This window comes from Copidosoma floridanum, unplaced genomic scaffold, assembly GCF_036245765.1.
Source record: "Copidosoma floridanum isolate Cflo_tuat_1 unplaced genomic scaffold, Cflo_Japanese_pri ptg000030l, whole genome shotgun sequence".
Taxonomy (NCBI): Eukaryota; Metazoa; Arthropoda; class Insecta; order Hymenoptera; family Encyrtidae; genus Copidosoma; species Copidosoma floridanum.
Window position 1 is genome coordinate 32,653,513 of NW_028321907.1, and position 26,472 is coordinate 32,679,984.

General features: G+C 31.2%; 1 protein-coding gene across 1 annotated transcript in view; it reads right to left on the reverse strand.

The window, feature by feature from the left end:
- Positions 1 to 26,472, reverse strand: part of shot (dystonin-like protein short stop) — a 1,026,404-nt gene that overhangs the window by 519,835 nt on the left and 480,097 nt on the right. The window contains exon 12 of the mRNA XM_089596194.1: positions 15,393 to 15,539. Within this exon, the coding sequence (XP_089452320.1) occupies positions 15,393 to 15,539 (147 nt within the window). The remainder of the gene's footprint in view (positions 1 to 15,392; positions 15,540 to 26,472) is intronic.

Below are 26,472 nucleotides of genomic sequence, written 5' to 3' on the forward strand. Positions count from 1 at the left end.
GGTCTTAAAACGGATCCAAGAATAAGTCTCAAGACAAGTCTCTAAACAAGTATCATAACAAGTCTCGAAACAAGCCTGAAAATATGTTGTATAAGCAATGCTTCAGTGCTGCTGAAGTACAGTCAAAGTGCATTCCAAGTACTGCCCAAGTACTGCTCAATAGCCGTACATGGGCTGCATCAGTACTTTTCAAGTGCTGTAAGGAACCACTAATTACCGCTGAAGTGTCACACGTACCGTACAACTGATGTCCTGGTGCTATAGAAGTACGGCTAAAATAGAACTAAAATACTGCACAGGTTCCGTGTAAATAATACTAACGAATTTCCCAAGTAGCGCAAACGTCCCTAGAAATACCACTTTACTAATCCTCAATTGTTCAGATGAACCGTCGATTACCGCTAAAATTACATCAAAGTTTCTTCAAAGTTCGGCAACATTTATACGTTGCCTAATTAACGCTGCATTAATTTCCTAGTACCACTTTGAAACAATACCGTTTCTGCAGAACTACCACTGAAGTTCCTACATAATCCCGTAAAATGGAATCTCATTACTGCTCAAGTGCCGCCCAAGTACTAAACTTTCGACTTAGCCTAGCATGAGCGATCATTAAAAGTTGCTTCTTCACTTAAGTCCGACGCAAGTCCTGTAAAAAAGCTGTTTTCGAGTTGTTTAGGTGTCCACCGTTTGCCCAACAAGTACTTGCAATAGTTAAACTGTAACTTGATAATGTATTTATAGTGCTTGTAAAATAAACGTTTTAGGTGGTTCATCCTAATTATTCGACTCTGTTATGGAACATTGTTTATCTTGCTGGTATAACCTGTTATTTGCTATGATTACCTGTTTCACATAAGCAAAGACCTCTTTATGCGTATCATTACCACCCTGTTTATTATTCAAAAGGTGTGGATGCGGCAAAATCAAAATCTGTTGTTTGAAAAATAAAGAGCAGGTATAGATCATGGAAAGTAACTAGCTAACTAACCTGGAGTATCTGCCAATTTATATCAATAGTCCCTGCGCTTAGAGTTGAAATAACATTTCACTTGACTGAAACAAAATGTAGCGAGAGAATAACTTTTTCAAACGATCATCACTTTAATACGCCTTATCAAATTATAACGGTTACTCTTTAATCTGATGAATATTGATTCAGTCTTTCATATTGCGTACAGGTGACTTTAGCGAAAATACTCGTGGAAAAATGTCAAAAATTTAATTTTTTAATTTTAATTTAAATAAAGATAATAACTTGTATAAAAAAAGTAGCTTAAAAAATCCAGTAGAAGATCAATCTCAACATAGAGTGTAAAGGTATATCCCTTCGAAGTTGGTTCACTTAAAATTGGTTACTATATATTATTTTCTGTATTACTTATACTCGTATACAAAAAGTTTGAGTCTTGAAGAGTTTGATTCCCTTAACGGGAAAGATACCTAGAAATAAATATTAATTAAATATAAGTTCAGAACTTTTTGTACTTCTTAACTTTAATACGTAATGAAATAAAGTTTTTTTTGTAACTTTTTACTTATGTCGAATAATAACTTTGAAATAAACAGCCATTTTACAATAAACAGTGAGAATATAAATATTTTTGTTCTGACTTCTACACTTGTCACTGTAGAAATAAACATTTTGGATCTCCAACTTAACTTTGATATTAATAAAATACCACATGAAACTGCCGATGTTATTGACACTTTGTTGAACTACAGTTTTATTCCTAACGTAAAAGTATACTTGCTTAATGACCAAGTCAATTACAGTAAAGTTGCATACATAGACTTTTCTTCTGTTATACATAACGGGTACTTCAGAGTCAGGTACACATAAAATTCTCTATAAATCGAATGATGCTACGCAGATCAGTTGGTCATTTCTGGATAGATGTTGGTCTTTATTTAGAAACTGTCAAGCGATGTTTTTTTTTTTTTTTTTATAAAAATCGCATGCCTCTTAAGATGCAATTTTCTGATTTCCAGATAAGTACTCTAAAGTTGTACACACGTCACACAAATTTTTTTCAGGCTTATGAAAATATGAATAGTTTTTTTTTTACTGCTCGTTTATGGCGCTGAGCACTAACATTTTTTTAATTTGCTTTATATACACACGCTGCATCCATCATGATTAATCAAATACTTTCGGCGACAACTTTTCTTACAATGAGGCAATTCTACGCACTTAAAGTGAAATGAATGTTCATGTTAACTGTTAGAAATTATTACTGGAATCTAAGTCCACTATTTATGATGCTTTTCACGCTGTTAAATATTTAAAAAAAATTTCTTTTAAGCGATCCTGTTTGGTTGCAATTGTGGTAAACCATTTGAAGTTTATACCTATGGTGAGGAAATGTAAGATTCCAAATTCTTACTATTTCATACGGATGATTACGAGCTCAAATCATTTGTAAAACATTTAGTTCCAACGTGCAAAATATTTTTTTAGACGCATGCGCATTCTTGATGGAAGTATTAGAAAAAAATGATACTTTTACGAGTGTAGTCTGTACTAGCAGCATCGATTGAGCTTGATGCTTTTTCTGTCATTATGTTGGTGAGGTACTTCTACTGCCTTGTATGATTTACAAGTTGCCAAGGTTCTGTAAATAAAGATTGTATAAAACATTGTATTAATATGTAAACACACACACACACACGCGCGCGCGAGCACGGGCGCGCACGTCCGTACGTGTAGCGTGTATACATTATTTTTTAGAGTACTTCCGATGACTGAATTGGAAATTATAGAACAATTAGAAAGTAGTTTTGAAATCTAAATGAAATATTTCATACATAAGTTTGGAAACTAGTTTTGTAAGTTATTACACAACACCTTAAATTGAGCGCTACTGTGGCTGAAACAAACCAAGTCTTAGTTAATTGTTAAAAAAATTCCAAAACATATTTATAGTTTTACTCACTTGAATAACAACCGTAAGAAAAACTTATATTATTAGCCGACTCTAATTGTTCTAAATAGTTATCGTTTTCTTCGACTCTTCGACTACTGATATCAAAATATTATGATTAACAAAACACCCGTAAGTAAATACATATCTGCTTTAAAAAAACTGCTTCTTATACATATAAAATAAATAAAAATGAACTGATACTATACATAATGAATTGAGAACTAACACTTCATGAGGATATCTTTTTATAAAAAAAAAGATCCTAATACTACAGTAGTATGCACGAGCAATAAAAAAAAAGTTTGTGGTTACACGAAAAAAAAAAATTCAGTTGCAAAGCTCAAATGTTAACAAGTCCGGTAGCAAAACTATCGGTGACAATAAATATTTAATGATGCTCAAGACGTGTGGTTGTCTTATAACTTGCTCTTCGATTACTCTTATACATTTCATTTCATGAAAATAACGTTAGCAAAAATAAGATAAAAAGCTTTGAAACTCGTGATATAAACAACTTTTGATCATTTACAATGTTTACGAGTTTTGAATTAGAAAAATCCTAGAAACTTCAAAACATACTCTTCTACTTCTTCTACAGTACAAACGAAAAGCCCGTGCTTGGAGTGTATGAAAATTTACCTAGTTACATATTTAAAAATCCATTACAAAAATAAACCTAACTTACAAAAAACTTTCGTTTATTATAATTAATTGACTCCAAAAAGTTGACTGTTCGAAATTTAAAAGTATAATTAATGTAACCAACTCAATGTGTCAAAAGTTATTTTTAAAAAGTAACCTTCTTGCCTGTAAATATGTAAAGTAACTTTTTTTAAAGAATTTGAAAAGAAAACTTCTTGCCAAACAGTTTAAAAAGTAAGCTTTTTGCTATACTATGTGGAATGGCCTTTTGACCAGTGTGCATTGAAAGGTATCTTTATTACTCTCGGCTGACAACATTTTATGGAAGATAATGTAAGTATGATTCTGTCATGTAGAAAACGATATTGTGTACGGGGGTGGTGCAGTTATCGTTGGAAAGAGTATATATACTTTATTAAGTATGGTTTCAGTAACTGTTTTGTATTTAATAAATTACTAATTATAAAAAAAAATTATCTAGATAAAAAAAAGTACATAGTATAGCCTTTGCACAACGTACTACCAGGCTGACTATACGAGAGTAACCGCTTCCATCGAACCTTCTAATTATGTCAAAACAACTGCCTACACTGACATAACTTCTAATATCGAACTTGCATTTGTTACGTACGCTGACACTCAAGCTTACAATCAGTCACGTATAGAACACCCACAATAGTTATCTAAAAGGAAGCTGAGAAAATATTTAAAAAACCATTTTCATGAAAAAATGTGAATTCCACGTTAAATTTTATAAATTGATGATTAACATTTTATCAAAATAAGATGTTACAAACATAATGATAATGTAACTACATATACGTTTTTTTAAATTATATAATAGTGCTTTACGTCCGAATCCAATTTGAGGCACTACTCTAGGCACTTAGCACTTTGAAGAAGAGAGGGAAGAGGGACAGGATGCCTCTCATCACTAGGAGGGAAGTAGGGGTAAATTAGGCAGTTATGCTGCGAGGAAGTCGCCTAAGCCTTCCTCAAGGAGCATTGCATGGTGAAAAAACACACGTGAAAGTTTACAAAGGTACTTGCCCAAAAAAAAATTACATATCGTTAATGATTGTGAATCAAAAAATAAGAATACATGAAAACAGTTTACTTTAACTCTGCAAGGCGTTCAACCTCTTTATTAGATTTATTAAGATCATACTATAAAAATGGCACAATTGGCTTGTGATAACTAAAGTAAAAAATATAAACCTTTAATTCTAATCCAAACAATTACCATCCTGTCGTGCTACTTTGTTATCAATAAGACAGTACTGACACAACAGTAAATGTAGCTTGAAAATCACTTTTTTACGAATGAAAAAATTTTGAATTATTAAAACGCAATGAAAACTTAATCATTCATATACGAAATCTTGTATAAGATAACCAATAATAGAAAAAGACAAAACTTTTTAAAAAATTAAACGAAAAATTAAATAAACAATTATTTATCCACAAATTGACATCCGTAAATACATAAAATAGCTGTTACTAAGAACAATGATTGTAAAGTTAAAAGAAAATCATTTTTCTTACCTCGGGCATTTTTGAGAATCAAGTGTGCCCTCGATAGAAAAAATAGGTTTTGCTCCTGGAGCACAGAGAGTGCTTGCTTTGAAGACCACGTGTAAGATATAACAGGTGGTTTCATTGTTCATACTACTCATAGTAAATTATTGTAAGCATTTTGTGTCATTTCCGCTTTTTCGCACCAGGTGTTGCATAGAAAATGAACACTGAGCAGACGAGCACCTGTAGCCAGTAAATACTTCAAAAAAGAGAAAAATAGTAATAAATACAATTGTAAAATTATATTAAAACTTGTATTGATTGATTTCAATGTAAATTGCTTGAAAGTAGCGAAAAATTTCGTGTAAAAGACTGTAAAAGTGGCTCAATATTTTTAAGTGCATCAAAAAATGTCAAAAGTCTGTAAACATTATACAGCAAGGTTATTTAAGGGGTGTTCACCAACACTTGTAGTATACTATAACTTTATATAGTATGAGACTCTCATTTACCATCTGCTGGATCTTGGATAAAACAGCACAAATATTTCACAAAAATTATGCCTACACGGGACCACCTGTTATCTCACACCATACTGGAGACATGCGCAGCTTGGTACAAAAACTACCATTACCAAATGAATAATTGATTAACAAATATAATTTACAATTAAACCAGTTTAATTAACAAAAGTGACTGAGTATTAAAATTAAAAGTAAGTCGTAGAAAACTCAGTATAAAAAAAAGTAAGAGGATTTTTGATAACAAGAGCGATCTTGGCAGAGTGGGTACTAGGCTTATGCGCAGATGGTCGCTGGTTCAAGTCTTGTAGGAAGTTTTTTTTTTTTTTAATGTGCATACATTTTTTTTTTATATTATAGTGCTTTACGTCCGGCTCCTATAGGGGCACTACTAAGTGCACTTAGCACTTGGGAGAAGAAAGTGAAGAGGGATGGGGAGGCCTCCCATTATTGGGAGGGGGGTAGGGGAAAATTAGGCAATTATGCTGCGAGAAGGTCGCCTAAACCCTCCACGAGGAGCATTGCGTGGTGAAAAAGCACATGTGAAAAATCACAGAGGTACTTGCCTGAAAAAGTCACACTATGGCCGGGAATCGAACCACGTTCTCCCGCGTGCCAATCCACGACCTAGCTGACTGAGCCACCACGCGCTCTTTTATATACATATATATATATATATATAAGAGTGGGGTGAATACTAAAAAAATCGAATTTAATAACAGTAAAAACTTTTTTTAGGTATGTGCTTTGGTGCTAAGATGTAAGGTAATAGTGTGGCCTAGTGATCTTCTAAGTGTGGCTCGGCGGGGTGGAGTTAAACAGGGCACGGCAGGGCGAAGGGAAAGTAGTATGAAAAATTAACTTTTATTACATATTTTTTTAAGGTCACGGATATAGAATGGCTAGTTAACTCTGCAGCACTGAACACGTTTACGAAAGTATATTTTAATTATGAATAAGAAAAAAAAAACAATAAAAATTTTTGGAGCGGTAATAGGTATCTAAAAAGAAAAAAAAAGCATGAGCTAAGTTTTATTTAAATAAGTCAAGAAGATCCTGAGATATGACTGATAACACACACACACAAACACGCACACACACACCATACTGATAAAAACAATCACAAGGACTAGCAAAAACATAGACAGACACCTTAATCTCAGTACATTATTTTAATTCCTAACTTTATAAAACACATTTATGTTATGGAATCTCAATACGTGATGCCAATAATAAAGATTTCTTTATGAGAGAGCAAAAGATATGGTTGACATAATAGTATTTACAACTAAGTCTCCTTTAGTATAACATCAGTAAATGAACTTGGAAGATAATAAACTGTTAAAAGATAACGATTATCTTTTGATTGGGATACAAATAAGTTGTTATTAAGAATTTCTTGCATGGTATTTCATAACAGAAGATGGAAATGATAGTAGAATTGAAAACAAGTAGAAAAATTATTTAAAGAAAAATTCTTTTTATCAACAAACAATAAAACCTTTTGGTAATGTTCAAAAAATTTGAATCCAGGGAAAATGTTCTGGATTATAAAATGTTTGAATACAAACAAAAGTAACACAGAACAAAATGATAACCCCAAAAGAGTTGTATTCTATAAACTAATGATTTACTCAATATGTTCTACATAGAGATAACTCAAAAATTCTCTTTAACTAATATGAATGTATGTATAAAAAAAAAAAATTCTAGTTCAAAGATGCTCCTAAGAAAGTAGAAAAATAGTTTTCATGAAAAATATAAATTTTTTTTTTCTTCTCATGAAGAACTATTTTTCCGTGGTCCTAAATAGTTTCAATGCAGTAATTTCTAAAACAAAAACTAATTATTGAATTTTTAAATTTATCTTAGACTTTAATTATATTAAAAAAGCATTCTAAGAGTCGCAGCCCAAAAATAAGAGGAGCTTCAATAATCAAAAAAAAGTTTGGAAACAGTAGGAAAAACGTACTATTATTCGTTCGACATAAATAATTTATTTAAAAATAAATTAATATCTTAAATAAAATTAGAAAGAAATTTTCTTTTTACTCTCCCAGTTATCAAAAATAGAAATGATTGTTTTGATAGCAGAGACTATTTCATTACAACTTCCTTAATAATCTTTTCACAAATCAAATTTAAATACGAATAGTTGTTCAACTAATAAGAATTTTTCTTGATCATTGTTGTAAATTGAAGATAACTAAAAAAGCACATTTTACAAAATCACTATGAACTTTAAAATAAATACCGTACAACCAGGATTCTCAGATAATTAAACTTAACTTTTTGTAACTAGCTTGGCACTAACTTTTTATTAAACTTTGTAAGGGAGCATCCTTTATTACAATTTAATTCACAATATACCTTTTATATTGATTATACATATGTATTGACGGAATAGCAATAATAAGCTGAAAATTTATTGGGGAAATTAATAATAGAAAATGTATTAGTTTTCCCGAGGTACCATGTGTAAAGTTGACGACCCTGCCACTATGAAACTGACAACACCGCATCTTGTCTATTCTGCTGTTATATACCTACACTTGTACTGGATTGGAATCTGTCAATTTAGCCAATGACTTTTTGGATAAAAGTGATATTATAAATGCACACAATGCGTTAAATGATGTTTTAGTCTTACAAAAGCTTACTCATAAGATTTGTGTTAACACACCTGAAAGTGTGAAAAATACAAAAAGAATTGAATTTACATTAAATACAAAAGCTAGACTATGAAAAATCAAAGAGAATAAAAACTCAATGAGAGATTTAACGAATATAAAACCAGCTATGAAAACAAATTTTTAAGGCTGGTATTGATCAAACAATACTCCTCAAAGCAATTGAAACTAGAAGATTAGACGGTTTGACATTCCTATTAGGGGAAAATGTGAACAATAAACCACGAGTTACCACCAACAAAAGAATCATACGAAATTTTTTTAATCAGCTGAATAAAAGGAAACAGTGTATGTATTGTTTGTTGTAAATGCTGTAGAATAGTAAGTAAATGCTCCTCACAGAGTTAATTATATTTAAGTAGTTATTATTTTATAACTACATCGTTTTATTTTCAGTTTATTAAAATTACTTTTCAATTACTAGTATATAGAATGAAGCATTATTCGCATTCACGTATGTTGTACTGTTGCAACTTTTATTGCACATGCGCACTGGTATTACTAATACAAACTGGTGTCTACTTGGACTTTCAGTGCTCCATTGCTTAGAGCGTGGTGACGACGTACCCCCAGTAGTCGAGGTACTAGGGATAGCGACAACGTTGTTCAGGCGAAGTACCTGGGTCAATTGCTTGAGCTGTGCTCAAGATACTTGAGGGCCCCGCGGATAATCTAACCCTACGTGACACTTCAGTATAGATCTAGAGCCCAGTACTAACGCTGCGTATATGTGTTAATTAACTAAGTGTTCGCAGAAAAGTCCCATTGCGGGAAAATTTTGAAATTAAAATTATCAAATACACAAAAACTATTGAGAATCAGTGTGAGAAGATCAAAATTAAAATTAAAAATGTAGTTTATGCCTAAGCACATCTGTTAAATTTTATTTAAGATGAAAAATCAACTTGTTTTTTAGTCAAAGTTTTGTAAAGAATCCGCACCAATTGAAGAAATAAATACAACGATTAAAAAACAATTTCCTTGATACAATAAAATGAAATAAATTTAACAAATTGAAAAATTAAGTGTACTTATTTATTTGAGCCTACCCCTTCACAGGTGATTGCGAGTCCTAAAACTTTGAAATCTGTTTAAAAACTTAAAGTTAAGTTAATAAGATATTTTATTAGGTTGTCATTTATTTTTTACATTCCGATTCATTTAAAAATTTGCATCTAATCTTATCTAGCTTTAGTTTACAATTTGCTACGAAGTTGACGTACATAAAAAAAAGTTAGGTTTTATATTTGCCCAAAGAGATGTGAATAAATTTTCTTGGAATAAAAAAAAGAATTAGTCTAATTTACTTTTCAAAGAAGAAACAAATTAATAAAACAATAATCGAACATAACCACTGTAGATATTGCAGGGATTTATAGATTATTCGATAAGGTCATTTAAATTTTGATAAAAGCTATTTTGAGATAATTTTATTCATAAAATTGGCAACCCGACTGATTCCGCTCTTTTACACTGGGCAACGTACCTGCCCTCCAACATATCATCACTGACATTCATTGTGTGTTGGTTCCTCATCTTGGAGTTTCCCTGGGACAGATAAAATTCTTAGCCATTTTTTTAACTACCACCAACTAATCAGAGTTATACTTAAAGAAAGAGAGGTCATAACTTGTTTTTATTTTCAATGAAGAATTCCTGGATCAAATAAAAAAAATGTAATAAAAATATAACATCGTACATAAGTATAGATGAGGCACCATATAAAGATATTGGTTAACCTCATAAATATAATCATAATTTTTTTTACTTTCCCAATGATCCTTAGGCGATTATCTTCAACGCAAACAAAAGATCATACATATTTTCCTATAAAATAAATAGTATTTCGGAAACAGAAAAGCTTTATGTATTGTATTTGAAATTATAAATATAATACAAAAGCTAGGCTTATAAGTCAAGAATAACTTAAACAGAAAATATTCACGGTAAAATTACTTAAGATTATTATAAGATAATTTGTATAACAAACCAAATTTTATAGCACTAAGTCTTGTAACACAATAACATAAAATTTTAACAGGACTGCGTGGCAATATTGCATCGTTATAAATACCTGGATTCTTACATAGTGATGTACGAGGTGTATTTAAAAAGTAAGGTGACTTTTTAAGGTAGGACCTCCGCCTAAATCTGGGGTACAAGACTTATGTAATTAAAAAGATGAAGACCCGCTGAATCCAATGGTACCTTCAGTTATGCCCGATGACGGACAAAATCTCGAGATATTAAAGCTCAAAGTTCGAATGTTTTATACAGGCGCATACAAAAAAACGAGAAAAAAGTGACATAATCACATATTACGAATAAAAAACAAAAATCTGAGTAAAGTGAGTATCAGGAACTTGTAGAGAAAATCCTCTTCTTTCGGATCGCGTTGAGCACAATATGGGTTGACGGCCAATTTCTCGAGATATTTAACAAAAATAAACGTAAATACTGGTTTTGTAATAACGAGAGGAAGTCGGGGAAGCCGCCATATTGGTATATGTTAGCGCGCAGTTTTTTAAATGCGAGTAGTAACGAAAATGTTTGTGGTGTCAATTTTTTGTTTGTTTTTTGTGAGCGAAACATAAAATATTGGTTAATAAATAGTAAATATGAATGAATATTAGTACAAAATTAATAATAAATAATGAATATCAGTAATAAATTAATACTATAATTAAATTTTATTTAAGAAAATTTTTTTTGTACAATATCATGAACACAGCTTTAAATCACATTAATGTTTGTTAAATTATAATGAATGAGTAAATGTTACAAACTAGTAATTACATTTTTTATTGTATTATTTATAATATTAACAACATCAAGGGAAGACGTTGCTCATACTTTACGATTAATGCTCGTTGATAGTAAAATTTTGATTCCACATTGTATATCCTTATTATAGGCATCGATGAGAATTTGACGTAACGAGTGCCTGGATAGTTTGTTTGCAGAATCTTTTTGATGTTCATTCATTATTTCAAAAATACTTTACTGACAAAAATAACGAACAGTAAAATTACTACTAAAAAATAACTACCCTGTCACATTAGCAGACGTACGTGTTTACGCACTGATGCGGGTACACACGTCGTTTGCATTATCGACACTGCTGCCGAAGTCAAACTCGAACTCGCGCAGTAATTTGACTAGTACGGTACTTGGAGATTCTACCGTAAATAACGCGGAAAACGTGCATTTAATTATCTATTTTTTTTATTTTTCATATTGGTACACTCGTCACAAACATATGTTTACAGTTTCAGCACTACAGTGTGTTTAGTTTGTTTGTAAGAGGCATAACGGTTTACAGTGTTTTGCATGCTCGGCAATGCTTTGCCACCGAAAAAATTGTATCAAAGAATTTGCATCAAATTTTGTGTAAAAAATGAAATTGACAGTTTCAAAACACTTAAACTGTTGACAGTGACAAGCAATATAAGGAAAACGTCCGAAATTGTGGAAAAAAATTCATGGCTTTTGAATTGCGATGATTCCCTTACTCATCTTTGCTTCTGAAAAATTTTTTGGCTAAGAATAGCACCACATTCATGCCTCAGCCACAATACTCGCCAGATTTGGCTCTGTGCAACTTTTTCTTATTCTTAAACCTGAAGTGACCTATAAAAAAACGAAGATTTTAAAAAACTTAGGAGTTAAAGGCTGCTTTACGGGAAAAGCTCAATGCTATACCGAAAAGTGCTTTTAAAAAGTGTTTTGAGGATTGGAATGAGCATTGGTATAAGTGCATTGTATCCGAGGGAGATTACTTTGAAGAGAACAACATAAGTATTGATGGATAAATGAATATTTTTTCTTAAAAATACAAAGTCACTGAACTTTTTAAGCACACCTTGTATAAATTAACAACTGCGATCTTAACAACGATGAGCAGCCAATAACGGAAAACTCTTAAGCTCTGACAGTAGATATTAAAACACGAGTATATCTATGTATTGTTTCACAAAATAACGCGCTATTTAACTTAATGTTCTTATTGCTATTAAACTTTGTAAGTTGCTATTGGGCTCTAAATCAATTTATTTCTTTAGTATGTAATATCCTTGATAGTAATACGTATGTAATATCCTTGATAGTAATACGTATGCAAATAATATTAGTTGGAAAAAACACATTTTCTTACTAAGGGCGTTTTTTGGACGTTTATTGCGACTTTAGTTGAAAAAAATAGAATTCACAGATGGTGCGCATCCAACAGGAGCAATCACAAGGAGTATTTCGGACCCTACTTCACATTTTCCTCGAGCCTGGTGCTTGTCTTAGCAACATGCAACACGAGGTACAAAAATTACTATTTCGGCTTTATGGGCCTAAAATACTTTTATCAGACGCAAAGTGCTCACAGGTGAAGTGTTTCACTTTTCGTTCTTGGTAAGAAAAACAATATACGCAACTTATTAAAACAATATACGCCGTAAAGTGTAAGTATAAGAATCTAAAGGAATGTAATTTACCATCGAAAATAAAACTATGCATTGCAAAGTATATTTTTACAACTGATAGTAATTTTAGTACAAGAAATGCGTAACATTTAAAAAAGTTTTTTTTCCAATAATTATTTCCTATATCTGAAATATTTACACCATCGAAATAAAAAATGTTATCATGTGAACTTATGTGTTATGTTATAACCTCGTCATTTTTACGTTTATTTTTTTAGTTTCTTCCAAAGCTTTTCAAGTCTTATCCTAGCACTGAGCTAGATATGGTTTATCACTTGAAACAGTAAACAATATACTTATCAAAATTTTATGTTTCATACCCAGCTAGATGTAATAAAATAAATAAAACAATAAAGATTCAAGAACTGCAAAGTTCTTTCTTAATATAAACAATAATTTCATCACCAAGCAGTCTCATGAAGAAAACGTGATTAAATTTTTAAATAGTACTGTACATATTAGTTAAATTAATAAATTACTAAGAGATACTTCTATACGTGTCAATGTTAAAATCCTTCAATCAATTTGCAGTCACAAGTATGTAAAATTGTTACAAAACTTAATCAAATCATAAATCGTCAATCTTATAACAATCAACCTCCTAGATGCTACGAACTTCCTAAAAATCAACAGATTCTGTCTCTGTGTCTCGTCTATTATTTTCTCTACTTGCTCTGCAGCTCACTTTTTACCTCGAATAGAAGTACATTGTTTAAAAACATGTTTTGAAACTTTGATTTTACACATAAATAATAACACTAACTTTTCAAACTATATAAAGCAGCTCGAAGTTTCTAAGAACGAGATATTTATACTCTTAGATGTCTTCCTAGTATTTACTTATATATCTTTACAATCAGTATTCAACGAATAAAATGTAAATAATTGTTGCAGTTTGTGGACAAATACTTTCTTGCAATAGTTTAAAATATTTCTAACAAACACATTGAATTTTGGAGTATCACATATACGTGTAGGTTTTTTAAATTGTAATTATAATCAATGTTCTTGTCTGTAAATGACTTACTTTTCAAGTTGTTTACCTAGTCTTGCTAAAAATTAATATTTGTGTTTTATTTTGTGTAGTATATATAATTAAAATTAAAAGATTTGCAAATTCTTGAAATATTTTAGAAGTGAAAAAGATCCTGCACATTAGATTAAGAGGAAAAAGAAGCTCTAAATAAATCTGTTAGTTCATGATTGACAAAATTATAATAACAGTATATAACAGAAAACCATCCAAAATCAAAATAGCAAAGGAATTTGAATTTATTGTACTTCTCAGTTTTTTAATTTTTTGCACTCTTGACAAAAAGTTAAAGGATTTAGTTATGACTTTTTTAACAATTATACAAGAATGATTAAAAAAGGTGACATTTATTTCACTCAACACACAAACAATCATAATCGTAGAAAAAATACTTAGATAATTGGTTCGGTATATAAAACAATAATAAACTAATTACAATAACGAAAGTTGTGTACATGTCAGTACTAGTACTGATATCATTATAAGTATTATATCAGTCCCTAATCTTTTTGCACAGTAGTATTTTGAATGTTCGAATTTATGTTAACATTTTTTTTCCTACAAACCCACTATTTTCAATAAAAATGTATGTAATTTTTATTTCATGTTGAACTGTAAGACCTCGAATGTGTACCTTAATTTGTTTTGCGTACTGAAACCAGAATGTATTACATTTTATTTTTTTCAAATTAGGCGAGCCAGAAAAGATTGTTATAAATTTATTCAGGTAGTTCGTCAGTAAACATAAATAACTTACGAACTGGATAAAATTTTATAAGGTTTTTATTCAAGTCCTAATGTACCTACACTCAAAATTTCAAGCCTACTTGGTATAAAGAACTTAGCGTAAGAACTCTGCAAAAATTATACATAAAGGGCAGTTGACATTAGAATCGTAATGGATTTTTGCAACAACCACATAAATATAACTGTAAAAACGCTAACGACAGTAAAATAAAAATGACAGATTTATAGCTAAGATTGTAAGCTTTGTCTTCGTACTTAAGAAGTTAGGGGTTATCGCGGATTTTACTAAGATATTTAATACAAATGTTGACTCTTTATTGATGTGCCACCTGATCAGCTTAGGAGACAAGAAAGTTTTCACCTATGTAGTTATACAGCATAGCATACGTTACATTTCTTGACTCGGCGCATAATAAGAGCGCAAGGTCTCGATATATATATATATATATATATATATATATATATATATATATAAATGTACGCATGAATTACTAGTACTGTAAGCAAACCCGTTGTCGAACCACCTTAAAAAATTGCTTAACTGCTTTTAGCGTTTAGCTTTATCTGTGTAGTTCCTAGAGTAATTTATTAATACATCATCTGTCCTTGCCCTTATCTATCTTAAAAAGAATAATATTATGAAATCAATAATAAAAATAATAACAATAAGCAGGATGAAAATAATTAGAAACTCGCTAATCATTATAATATTAATAATACTAACATAACTGATGCATAGTGATGCTGATTAAATAAAATTATAACTATAATAATAAATAGAATCATAAAATTTAAAACAGGCATCATCATTATCACAACAATAATAAATAAATAAAATATACCTCTAGACTGCGGATCTGATTACTAAGCTCGTCAATATCTTCATTAACAATAGCTTGATGAGCTAATGTATTCTCTCTTTCAGAAATCCATTCCAATAGCTGGGCGAGTGATTCCTTGCAAAGCCTTAGTTTTTCTTCTGCAGCTTGCTAGAAAATGTACAAATTCAAACATAATTAATAAAAAAAATTCTATATTGAATCAAAATTCATCTTACACCTGGTACAGATATCAAGAATGAGCTCATGTAATCTTACTGTACAATAAACACGGGAGATTACTTATTTAATTCAATAAACAAAATAGTATTAAAATATAAGCTGTTTCGATTTTCTGACTGTCATTTTGAGAATAATGATTATCAAAAAAATATATTGTGCAGTATAAAATAAAGATGGCATGCAACGATAAGTAAGTATTAACTTTATTTCAAATTTCAATGCATTACATAGATCTTGAATACATAGAACACTTTGCATCCCAATGTTCCAGATAAAAAAAGCTTGAAAATAAAATACATCACGAACAGAACAGAAAAAAAGATGCACTGTAAATTTATGAAAATTGGACAGTAAAGATAGAGTTTAGGAAGTAAAATTAAGAAATAAGCCAAAATGTTATTATAACTGTAGCAAAAGCTCAAGAAAGTAGTACTGTGTTGTCGTACTCCTTAGAAGCAATGTAGTGTGAGAATAAACGGAGTACAAGAAAAACTAATTATAAAAAGCTGTAAGGTTAGAAAATGTGAGTAATAAAACTTAAGTAACGTGAAAGATGTGAGAAAAAATGAGGCAACATAAAATTTTATATGAAGTATAAACATATAAGTGGTAAAGAGAAATATTTAAAGCACAGGTAAGATACCGTTATGCAAGAGTAATGGTAACAGAGGTAACTCTCGAGGTTAACGAAGAGTTTGTGGACTTTAAAAGTAGAAGGATCTATAAGAGAATGTAGAGAGGTTCTCTCACAAAAAAGCTAAAGGTGAGGAAAAAATTTACTCAGTAGTAATGTTAAAATGTACTGATTTTTATTTAGATTTCACAGAGAAAACTATTACGTACTTACGGCAGAAGGATAGGTAAGCCAAGAGATAAAGCAAACAGACATTAAACGCGCAGTAGTAAAGCATAACAAAAAAAGGAAATGTATAAATCAACGTTTAGAAACAATCAAAGCTGGATATAAAGGTATGAGTATAAGGGTAAATTCTTTAACTCTTATCTAAAGGGTACAGTTGGTAGTAGTGAGTCACAAGCGTAAGACTAGACGTCTGAAGTGAAAACTTTTCAAAATTTAGGGCAAAAAAGTTAAGTACTTAGAACAGAAGAAGCATAGTGCCAAAAAAAAACAAATTTCACTTAAAGGATACTAAATGATATCATATATGTCAGAAGAAAAGTAAAATATTGTGTATTGCAGCAATTTTTAGTCTGCAGAGAAAATAGTCAATACAAAAAAATAGAATTTTATCTAATGAATTAGAAGTACAAATAACTCAAATACTAATGTAGGTTATAAAAATAAAGAGGTCAGTGTAAGTTTTTATAGATAAATTGTGCGGATAGGAGGAAAAAAAAGTGAGAAGAAGCAATGTACGGAAATATTATTATTTAAAAATAAGTAATAAGTATTCACAAGTAGGTTTAAAAAACAATCAACCAATACCTAAACGTATTATTGTTTGATTAATGATTTAAATATTAATTGTTAATTACCAATACAGTCATTAACAATGGAACACTGCAATCGATAAGTACTTCTACATTAAATTCCGAATCAGATTTTTATCGTAAATTATAATGAAAATAATAAGCAACCGAATATTGCAATAATTTTTTACCACGATATTTATTACGTCAAGAGAAGAATTATGGAAATATCACATAAAAGCAATGGAGATGCCCCCCTTGTACAACTGTATGTGATGAGCTCATGATATATATGCTCTGAACTCATGTAATTCTATAGCCACAGGCACAAGCACTAGCAACGGAAAAAACATGTGTAGGCAGTAGCTTTTTTTATCGTGTCTATGCATTTTTAAGGAAAAAAATACCGTATTATAGTCCAATAGAGTGAGAAGTAGTAGATACTTCTTTACTTTCTTTACCTCATTCCTATACCTCGAGAGTACAATCTCCCCTATCTTCCAAAAACGATAAGTCATGATGGAAAAAAGCGAGTACCTTCATTGATTTGCTCCATGCATAGCGCTACGCTTGTAAGCTATAGACTTATAAGCACTCATAGCAATTAAGTTCTAAAATAATGATAGCCAAGTAGACGAAGCATATAATAAGGAATTAAAGGAACGAAAGTAGCTAAACATAATTTAATTTTTAATTAACTATCCATCAATTGGTACTACATCTATTATCTCAAACCTATTTTCGTGAGACTACAGTGAAAAAATGCGAAAATATCCATCAAAATTCAATTTTGAAACTAGTTAAACTCTTACATTTTTGAATAAACAATCAATAAATTTTATAATTTAATACCTAATCATTAGCTACACACAACAGTTTTGTGTAACATAAAAAATAACGTCACAAAACGATTATTAATTTAAAAATTCATATAGCTGTCCTAAAACTTGCAGTGTAGTTTGATCGAATTGTTAAAATGGATTTTATTAAGAATGCTAAGAACTATGTAGAAGAAAAAAAAATTTTCCAATTCTTACGATTCTTTTTTTAATTTAATTTTTCAACATAAACAAATAAATATAACTCTGACGTCTTAAATCAAACTGTATTTTAACCTATCTCACTGAAAGAGTATATTTTTACACAAAACGTAAAAAAATATGATTACGTACTTCTATTGATACTTACTAACAATTAAGCGTTCATTCGTTTCTTACAATTGTTTCAATTTCAAATGCTGTTTTGATTTAAAAAAACACTTGTTCTACTTCTACAGGGTATTTCTTACTAATTTTTATCAGTTAATAACACAGCTTCACAAAAAATTCTTCCAGAAACCAGACAAAATTTGCTAAATGTTTTTTAAATCGCTAAATTCGAATCTAAATTCTGTTTGACCTTATCACATAAGATTTTTCATAACCTCAAAATGATGGTCGAAAACCATGTCTTCTATAAAATCCTCTGAAAAATATTAATAAAATACTTTTAGAATCCAAACAACGCCTGCTATATGTTTTTTGGGTCACTTAATCCGAATCTCCAATTCATTTGACCGCATTTCGTAAGATTTCTTTTAAAACCTCAACAGAACAATCATTTCAGGAATATTATTTTGAGGATTTGATGAAAAGTGTGATTTTTGAGGGTTATTTTAAAGTTATAAAAAAAATATAACGAGACGGCGTAAAACGAACTTTTGGTTCAGATTCAGTGACCCAAAAGACATATATAAAAACCATGTAAAAGATGTTGTCTGGACTCTGAAAACCTTTTTTTTGTGGAGCTGTGCAATTATTTACATACATTAACAATAATAAAAAAAAAAAATTTGAATACTTGACGTGCTATATAATTTTGCAAACTGTAGGTTGCACGAATTAAGGCTTTGATGCATGTAAAAATTTGAGAGTTGCTATTAATCACTATGTACTTCGTACTGGTGAAGAACCTTTATTTAGAATCTCCTCTCTTATGGTATATCATTTTTAACAGGGCCTTTTTTCTAACCATGCTGCAGCCAGTCACGCTTGTTACAATTTCTAAAGAAATTGTTTGTATCTACAAAAAAGGGTACGGAGAAAAATATAGTTGCAAAGAAAATAGAATTAAGTTTTGAATCATAATTGTATGTGAATATTGTGAAGGAAAACATTTTTCAAGTTCAAACAAGTAGCTAAAATCATGCAAAACAATGCGTCCTGTATGCGAAGTGCGACCAATCTACAAGGTGTAAGAGCAAAAAGTGTTCATTACATAATACGATTGAATTTCAATATCATTTCGTTATTCTATCTGACTAAGTTTCAATATAAATATGCTAACTTTAAATTGAAAATAACTAATTTACATTCTGCAAAATCCTTTTTCAGACTTTTTGAAACGTTTTTTGATATAAACTGTACTACAACAATGCTACGGATAAAATATGTCAATACAAAAAGTGTATTTTAAGGTATCTATAACGTTTTATAAAATATTTCATCTTAAAATGGAATGAACAAAAGTTAAATGGTGTGAAACGCTTTTCTTTCTGTCAGGTCGCAACAATTTTTAGCGTACTATCTAATCAAAAACGTGTCAAATAAGAGTGAAAAAAGTTTTTGCTAAGAAACTGTAATCAAAATTGTTACCTTTTAGTTAAACTTGTCTTAATTACTTCAAGTAGTCGAAAAACTTAATAGCTTTAATACATGCGTTTAGACATACACCATGTAAACAACTCAGATTACCCTTTTCCAAGCTTTAAACTTTGTTTTTTTTTTTAAATAAACAATTCTTGAGTGACATTTTTTGCTGTGAAAAATTATATGACACTCCTATACATTGGTCGCGACTAAGAAAACGACGATGTCTATCAGTGAAGGTGAGGCTGAGAACGTAATGAGAGCAACGTAAAGAGTGGAATACGAGAACAGTTAAAATCGTTAATGGTGACGTGGCTATGGATGAATGTAATGTTGTTTTATGTGCAGGCATAAATGAAATAAGCGAAAACGATGACGACACATTCCAACAGCAAAAAATTAAATACTATACAATATTTTTTGTTATTTGAAATTGTGTTTTATATAGAATGATAAATGTTTAGACATCAATTTTTTTATTACTGCTAATAAAATAAATAATGATGAACTTACATCAATCAAGAAGACATACCTGATAAAAGTAAAACAAATTTTATTTGAATTAGAATAGTTAAAATTAAAACAATTGTAAAAAAAACATTAAATTGTTACTAACGATTAGTCAAAACACATAATAGCCTTTTTTTTTAATTTGTGTAAGAATATACTATATCAATTGAAATTGTTTACAATACATAAAAAACACGGTATCAGAATTGCATCAATTTACTTATGTTGCAAAATTGAATTTCATGAAAATATCAGGATTAAAATTAAAATAAATCTCTTTTTCCTCTTTTTCAAGTAAAACGTCTTAGTAACCTTAATAAAAAACAATTTTAAAATTTGACTTCTATTTTGATTCAAATAAATTTATTTTCCAAGTTATACTGTTAAGTTCAAGGCAACAAAATAAGTTTTTGAATAAATAATCGTTTTATGACATCATTTTTATCGTTGGGCATAGGTAAAAAAAAATAAAAGGTATTGAGTTTAAAATTTTGAAAAGTTTTTTACTAAAAAACGTAAGAGTTTTTTGCACGTTTTGTTCCATAACTTTGCAAGAAATAGGTTTTCGATAGTTTAATTAGCACTCATTGATAAACTTTTAAATGACAAATAAAGTAGCTTTAGCTATTTTTGCAATACAATGCTTAAAACAAAAGTAAGTAATACGAAGCGGTTTCGACTATTTTCGACGTAGTTGCATAACATTGTTTACGGACCATTTTTTATAAGATTTATCTACCCACCTATTACGTAGGGTTAAGAAAGGGAAAGTATTTTAGTCGTTACTATGCGCTTCTTCCGTAATTTTTTCCCGGCATAAGAATTAAAATTTTAATCGTTTATGACCACCGTGATAATTAAAAATTGAAAAATGGTACCAATGCTCAATACTTTAATAAAAAGTGATCAAAAGTTAAGTTGCCATTGATCATTGTTGTAAATAATATTTAATATTCCAATCATCACTAAGAAGTACAAAAATTAACGATTTAAAAAACTCAACCACTAATAAGAATGTTTCCATCATCAAATGAAATTTCAATTAATACTTAGTAACCATCAGCCATTCACAATTATAATTACTTTTATTTACTAGCAAATTTTGTGGAAAGTTTATTGATAGCAAAACTCTACATGCACATACAAAACATAAAAAAACTCTAGTACACCTAATTTTTTCATTCAACATGCACCTCACATATTACTTTTGTTATCAATTAAAAAGCAGCCATAAATAATAATATTGCCACAGTCATAACAAAAATACGCTAACGATTTCCAAAAAAAAGGTGCTTTGGACACTAATTTCTGAGGCGTAACACCAGGAGACGTTTGAAAAGACCACTACAACTTCCTCCAATGCTTTAGAGCATTATAATTTTTCTGTCTATCAGTATAATATACAGAGCAAATCACCCTGATGTATCTAGGCAGTCACGTTTGCTGGAAACTTTAGTTAAGAAAGAGTTTAGCTCACAGGTCCTTTTCGGGGCTGCATATCATTAAACTACCTTACCAACAAATATATTAGAACTTAACTAAGTTGATAAAAAACAGCCTTCAGGGCTTACAAAAGTTTTAGCTATACGTATATTTGCAAGAGCGTAAATTAGAAGGAAAACTTCAGATGCTTTAGATGTATACGATTTTAGGCGTCAAGAAACTGACGCAGAACATTTATCAAGATTGAAATAGCAGCGTTAAAACTGACAAATAAAGAATCTATAAAGCAAGAGATCAGCTTTACATTATGACGCTGAAAGTCATCACTTTAACCCTCCAGATTTTTAATACAAGATAGATATAATATAGGATATAATAAGATAGGTATAATAATATGTATTTATATTCATTGTGGCAATGAAAATTAGGGAGATTAAGCTCCAGGACTTTGTTGCTCTGGTAATGAAGTTATGAGAGTGGAAGAAATAATTGTTAAATACATACATTTTGTCAGTTTTTAATCTTTAAAGTTTTAACAAGTAGCCCTTTTCATTTACTATAACGTAAGAAAGTGAAAATCAATAATCTTTTACGACCAACAATTATATAATGGCGTAATAATGTAAAATAGCATCATTATGTTTTTTTTTTACTTTTTACATCTTATTGTTTGACCAAATAAACTACATAGATTAAAAAAAAAAAAAAAAATTTTTAATGAAAAGTATCAAGAATAAATGTAAAATTTTTAACTAAAAACGCTTTACATTATGTATCGACACACTACGGTGTTCCATTCAGTGAGTCTCAGGCGAAGCCGAGGTGGGGGGCAGCTAGTATTACATATTTAATCTATAAAAAATAAAAAATCTTAACAAGTGACGTAAAATAAACTGAAGTAAGAGAAAAGCTTAAAAAACGTATGGCTTTGATTATGCGAGCACGTGCTCAATGGGTATCATGCAGGTAAAGGCGAGTAAGATTTAACTCTCCAGAATTAGACACAAACTGCCGAGCTATCCCATAACTTGCGTGGATTGAGCTGTAGTATGCATCACAAAAAAGACTAAATTGGGAGTACTCAAGTATTATAAGTGATTTTAAGATATGGGTACATGCTAAAGATAATACTACCAATTACACTAACAAGGAAACCTCCATAACTCAACTTTACCCATTTCAATGGTTTTAAGATGTATTGTAACCCTCGAAAAAATAAAAAAAATACGTACATTTTTTTTTTAACTGACATCTACTTCAACAGATGAAACCTACCACTACTACCTCTAAAAATCGTTTTTTTTATCATATCTTGGTTTTCAATAATTATTTATTAACAAAACGAGTGTAAAATATTTTATTGCTTCCCTCATTTTATTTCCTGCAAAAACTGAATTGTTTATGCTTTCTCAACATTAAAATCGTATTAAGGAAAAAAAAAGAATTAAAACATTCATATTCACACTACCCAATATTTTAGTTGATGTGTTTCACTATATTAGGAGTAATAACCCCCCTCCTCTCCCTAAATACCGTGCCCTATCCCATAAAGTAACAGACGCTGTGTTAATGATAAAAAATTAACTTTTTTTCTTCAGGTGTATTTCACTTTAAAACAGAATGAAATTTCATATAAATGCTTTTATCTTGGAAGCTTTTGCGACATGTAAAGGGTCATAAGTAACCACTAAAAGTGTTTTGTCAAAGTTGATGATCAAAAACTGACGGTTGTTTTTTTAATACTAATGTTTATTAAAATAGAAGAATACAGTATTTTCACTGTTACATTAGAGTTACGTTTTTCTAGTTTCATTCCCTAAAAAATAAACATTTTATAAATTTTTTTGAATACATAATTTATTTTATTCGCGGTCTTTAAACTAAGCTACAGTATCTTATTCATTGAAGTTTTGACGGAAGTAGTTCTTTTTAAAAAAGTACTTAAAACATAATATTTTCGTGCACCAACCACATTTTATGATGCCAAGGTTGTTGCATCTTTCTACTTCACCAAGTTGGCTCAGCGGTCAGCGTACTAAGTGCTCATACATTGTTCTGGGGGTCGTGAGTTTAATTCCTAGTGAATGGAGATTTTTTTAAAAACTGCATTTTACGGAAAAAGTTTTTATAAAAACCCGGATTTTTGAGACGGGTTTTTCCGTAAAATTTCTCTTCAGAGTGATTCCAGGATTCTTTTTCTTGCCCTACAGATCTGTGGGCCTGGGCAAATGCAAAATAGTGTTAAAGCTATACGTAGAAATTAGCAGATCCTATGCCAGGCTCCGAGCAGTGGAAGGCAGTATACTGGTGCGTGGTAATACCTACAGCATGCATTTCGAAAGAATGTGAGACTTAGTTCAGTGACAAACCTGTGTGAGAAAAGTGAGAATATTCGCCGCCTTACCATGTTGCTTGCTACACATAGTCATCTTAGTGACGATTAAAATTTTTACCTGATGAGGGTCTTAATATCGTTATAACTGTACGGCCCAAAACGCCAAAAGTTATTTATTTTAATAAAATACTTGATAGCAATACCATTCAAGTCATTATTTTCAATAAAAAACTTCTTTTTAAATGTTAAACAGCAGTGGAGGGATGATCAAAGGTAAGAAAAGTTATACGGGTGAGCGGTAGAAACTAATATAACTTACTAAAACTTAAGGTATTGCTATGAGATAAAACAGTAAAAAGAATAACTAGATGTTTTCGAGCATGTACAAATATCGATGATTAAAAACAAAATTATTTAGACAAAAGGTAAAAACACGATAAAAGTTTAAAAAGTATGTACACAAATAAGTAAATTGTAATGCGCACCTCTTCCCAAATGATCATACGTAGTACTCTCATTTACTGTCGATTTAACCGCTATAACTTCAAAGTTTAAAATTCGAAAAATGGCTTGGTGTCATGCAGATCGCTGCTCCCTCTGTCACGGCACCTGCCGGTTTGTCTCACGGCTTGTTTTCGATGCTTTATTTATTTATTTAGTGTCAACAAAGCCACACGTGGTTTTCGCTCTTAAATAAAATGAGCTGAAATAGGAAAAGGAGACGCAGGAAGTCGTCAGAGTCTTCAAAGTCAACGGAGGACGACCACAGGAGACATCGAAAGAAATTGAGGAAGGAAAAAACCAGGTGATAATGAAATCGTCGGAGGAGGCGCCGAGACAGCACATCCTTAAACACTAGCACGTCTGAGACCTCAAGCTATAAGTAAAACCCGTCGCGCATATCGCCTTTTTTTTCGACACGAGATTCGGATCTGTGTGTTCATGAATGAAATAATAATCATGACTCGCAAACGAAAAACGTTTGCACCAAGTACGAGAGCACTAACCTACAAACTTGCAGGTAACTATCCTATCGAAGGAGGTTGAGCACAAGGGAGCTAATTCATGTGCGAGTTATCACTCAAAATTAACCATGTGCTTCGGGGTTCTGACCCTAAAGCGCAATTAGCCTACCTCCTTAAACATGCTTGTTAGTGTTACGTTCAAGCTCTAACTTGAATCGTTGCCTCATTGCAGATACAAACAAAAGCTCTCGAAACGAGAATAGAAAATCGGACAGGTCGAGCGAAAGAGGCAACAAAAGCAAGGAAGCAGCTTTAAGCGAAGACGTTTCAAACGCAATTGGCAAGCGTACGGTAGAAGGAGAAGTCTTGGCCCATCCCTTGCACCCTAAGCTAGCTGTGCGCTGGGAAGACATAATAAAACAAGGGCGATCAGGCGAGGAGAAGACAAACCTTATTAAAAAATACCCGTTGCCAAAAAATTGCGTTTTCAATAAGCCTCCCGTAATAAACGCCGAGATCGAGGCTGTACTACAACAAGCGGATATTTAAAGAGATTCACGCATCGTACAAAAACAGCGAAAAATTTCAGCGGGTCTTGGAGCCGTAGCCAAAGCATTGGCTCACCTCGCGAAGGATGGAAGAGATCTGGTTGACCTCCCCGCAGTTGCGTGTCTCAGCGACGCTATTAAAATCATAGCTGACGTTCAGAGAGACGAATCCATAATCCGACGCAGTCTTATCCTGGCTAACTTGAACTCATCATTGAAAAATACTTTGTCCGACACAAAATGCAACAAACAGCTTTTCGGAGAAAATCTGGACGAGACCATTAAGGCAGCGAAGGCCCTCGAGATAACGGCAAAGGATCTTCGCCAGCCAACAAAAAATCAATCACAGAAAGGCTCAAAAAACTCATACGGCCCATCCCGTATGGAGGGACCAGAAGACGTCAGGCGGGCAGAAATACAACAAGTACAAGAAATCGGAGAGCCAGCAGAATCCACGGACTCGGAAGGATCGAAATCGTCGCACCTCACACCAAACAAGGCCTTAAGCCTCGTAAGTAAAATTCCTGGCAGATTGAGGTTTTTTAAAAACAAATGGTCTAAGATAAGCAGCGACCCTTTAATCTTTGATTGAATTACGGGTTTTTAAATCCCATTCGACAAAACACCAAAGCAAAAATTTGAGCCACAAGAACAAAATTGGTCAACAGATGAAAAAAGAGAAATTTCTGCCTTGATTTAAGAACTGATTATGAAAGGCCCAGTAAAAAACTGCAATAGATCTGTCAATTAATTTATATCAACAATTTTTTCAAGGCAGAAGCCTGATAAGACTTACAGATTAATATTAAATTTAAAAAAACTAAATAAATTTATAACCGCTGAGCACTTGAAGATAGACGACCACAAAATCGTCAAAAAATTGCTAGAACACAACAACTATATGACTACAATAGACCTTAAATAGACCTTACAATAGACCTTACTTAGATGACTTACTACTTATTAACTCTACGTACGAAAACTGTGCAAAAAATGTCCAAA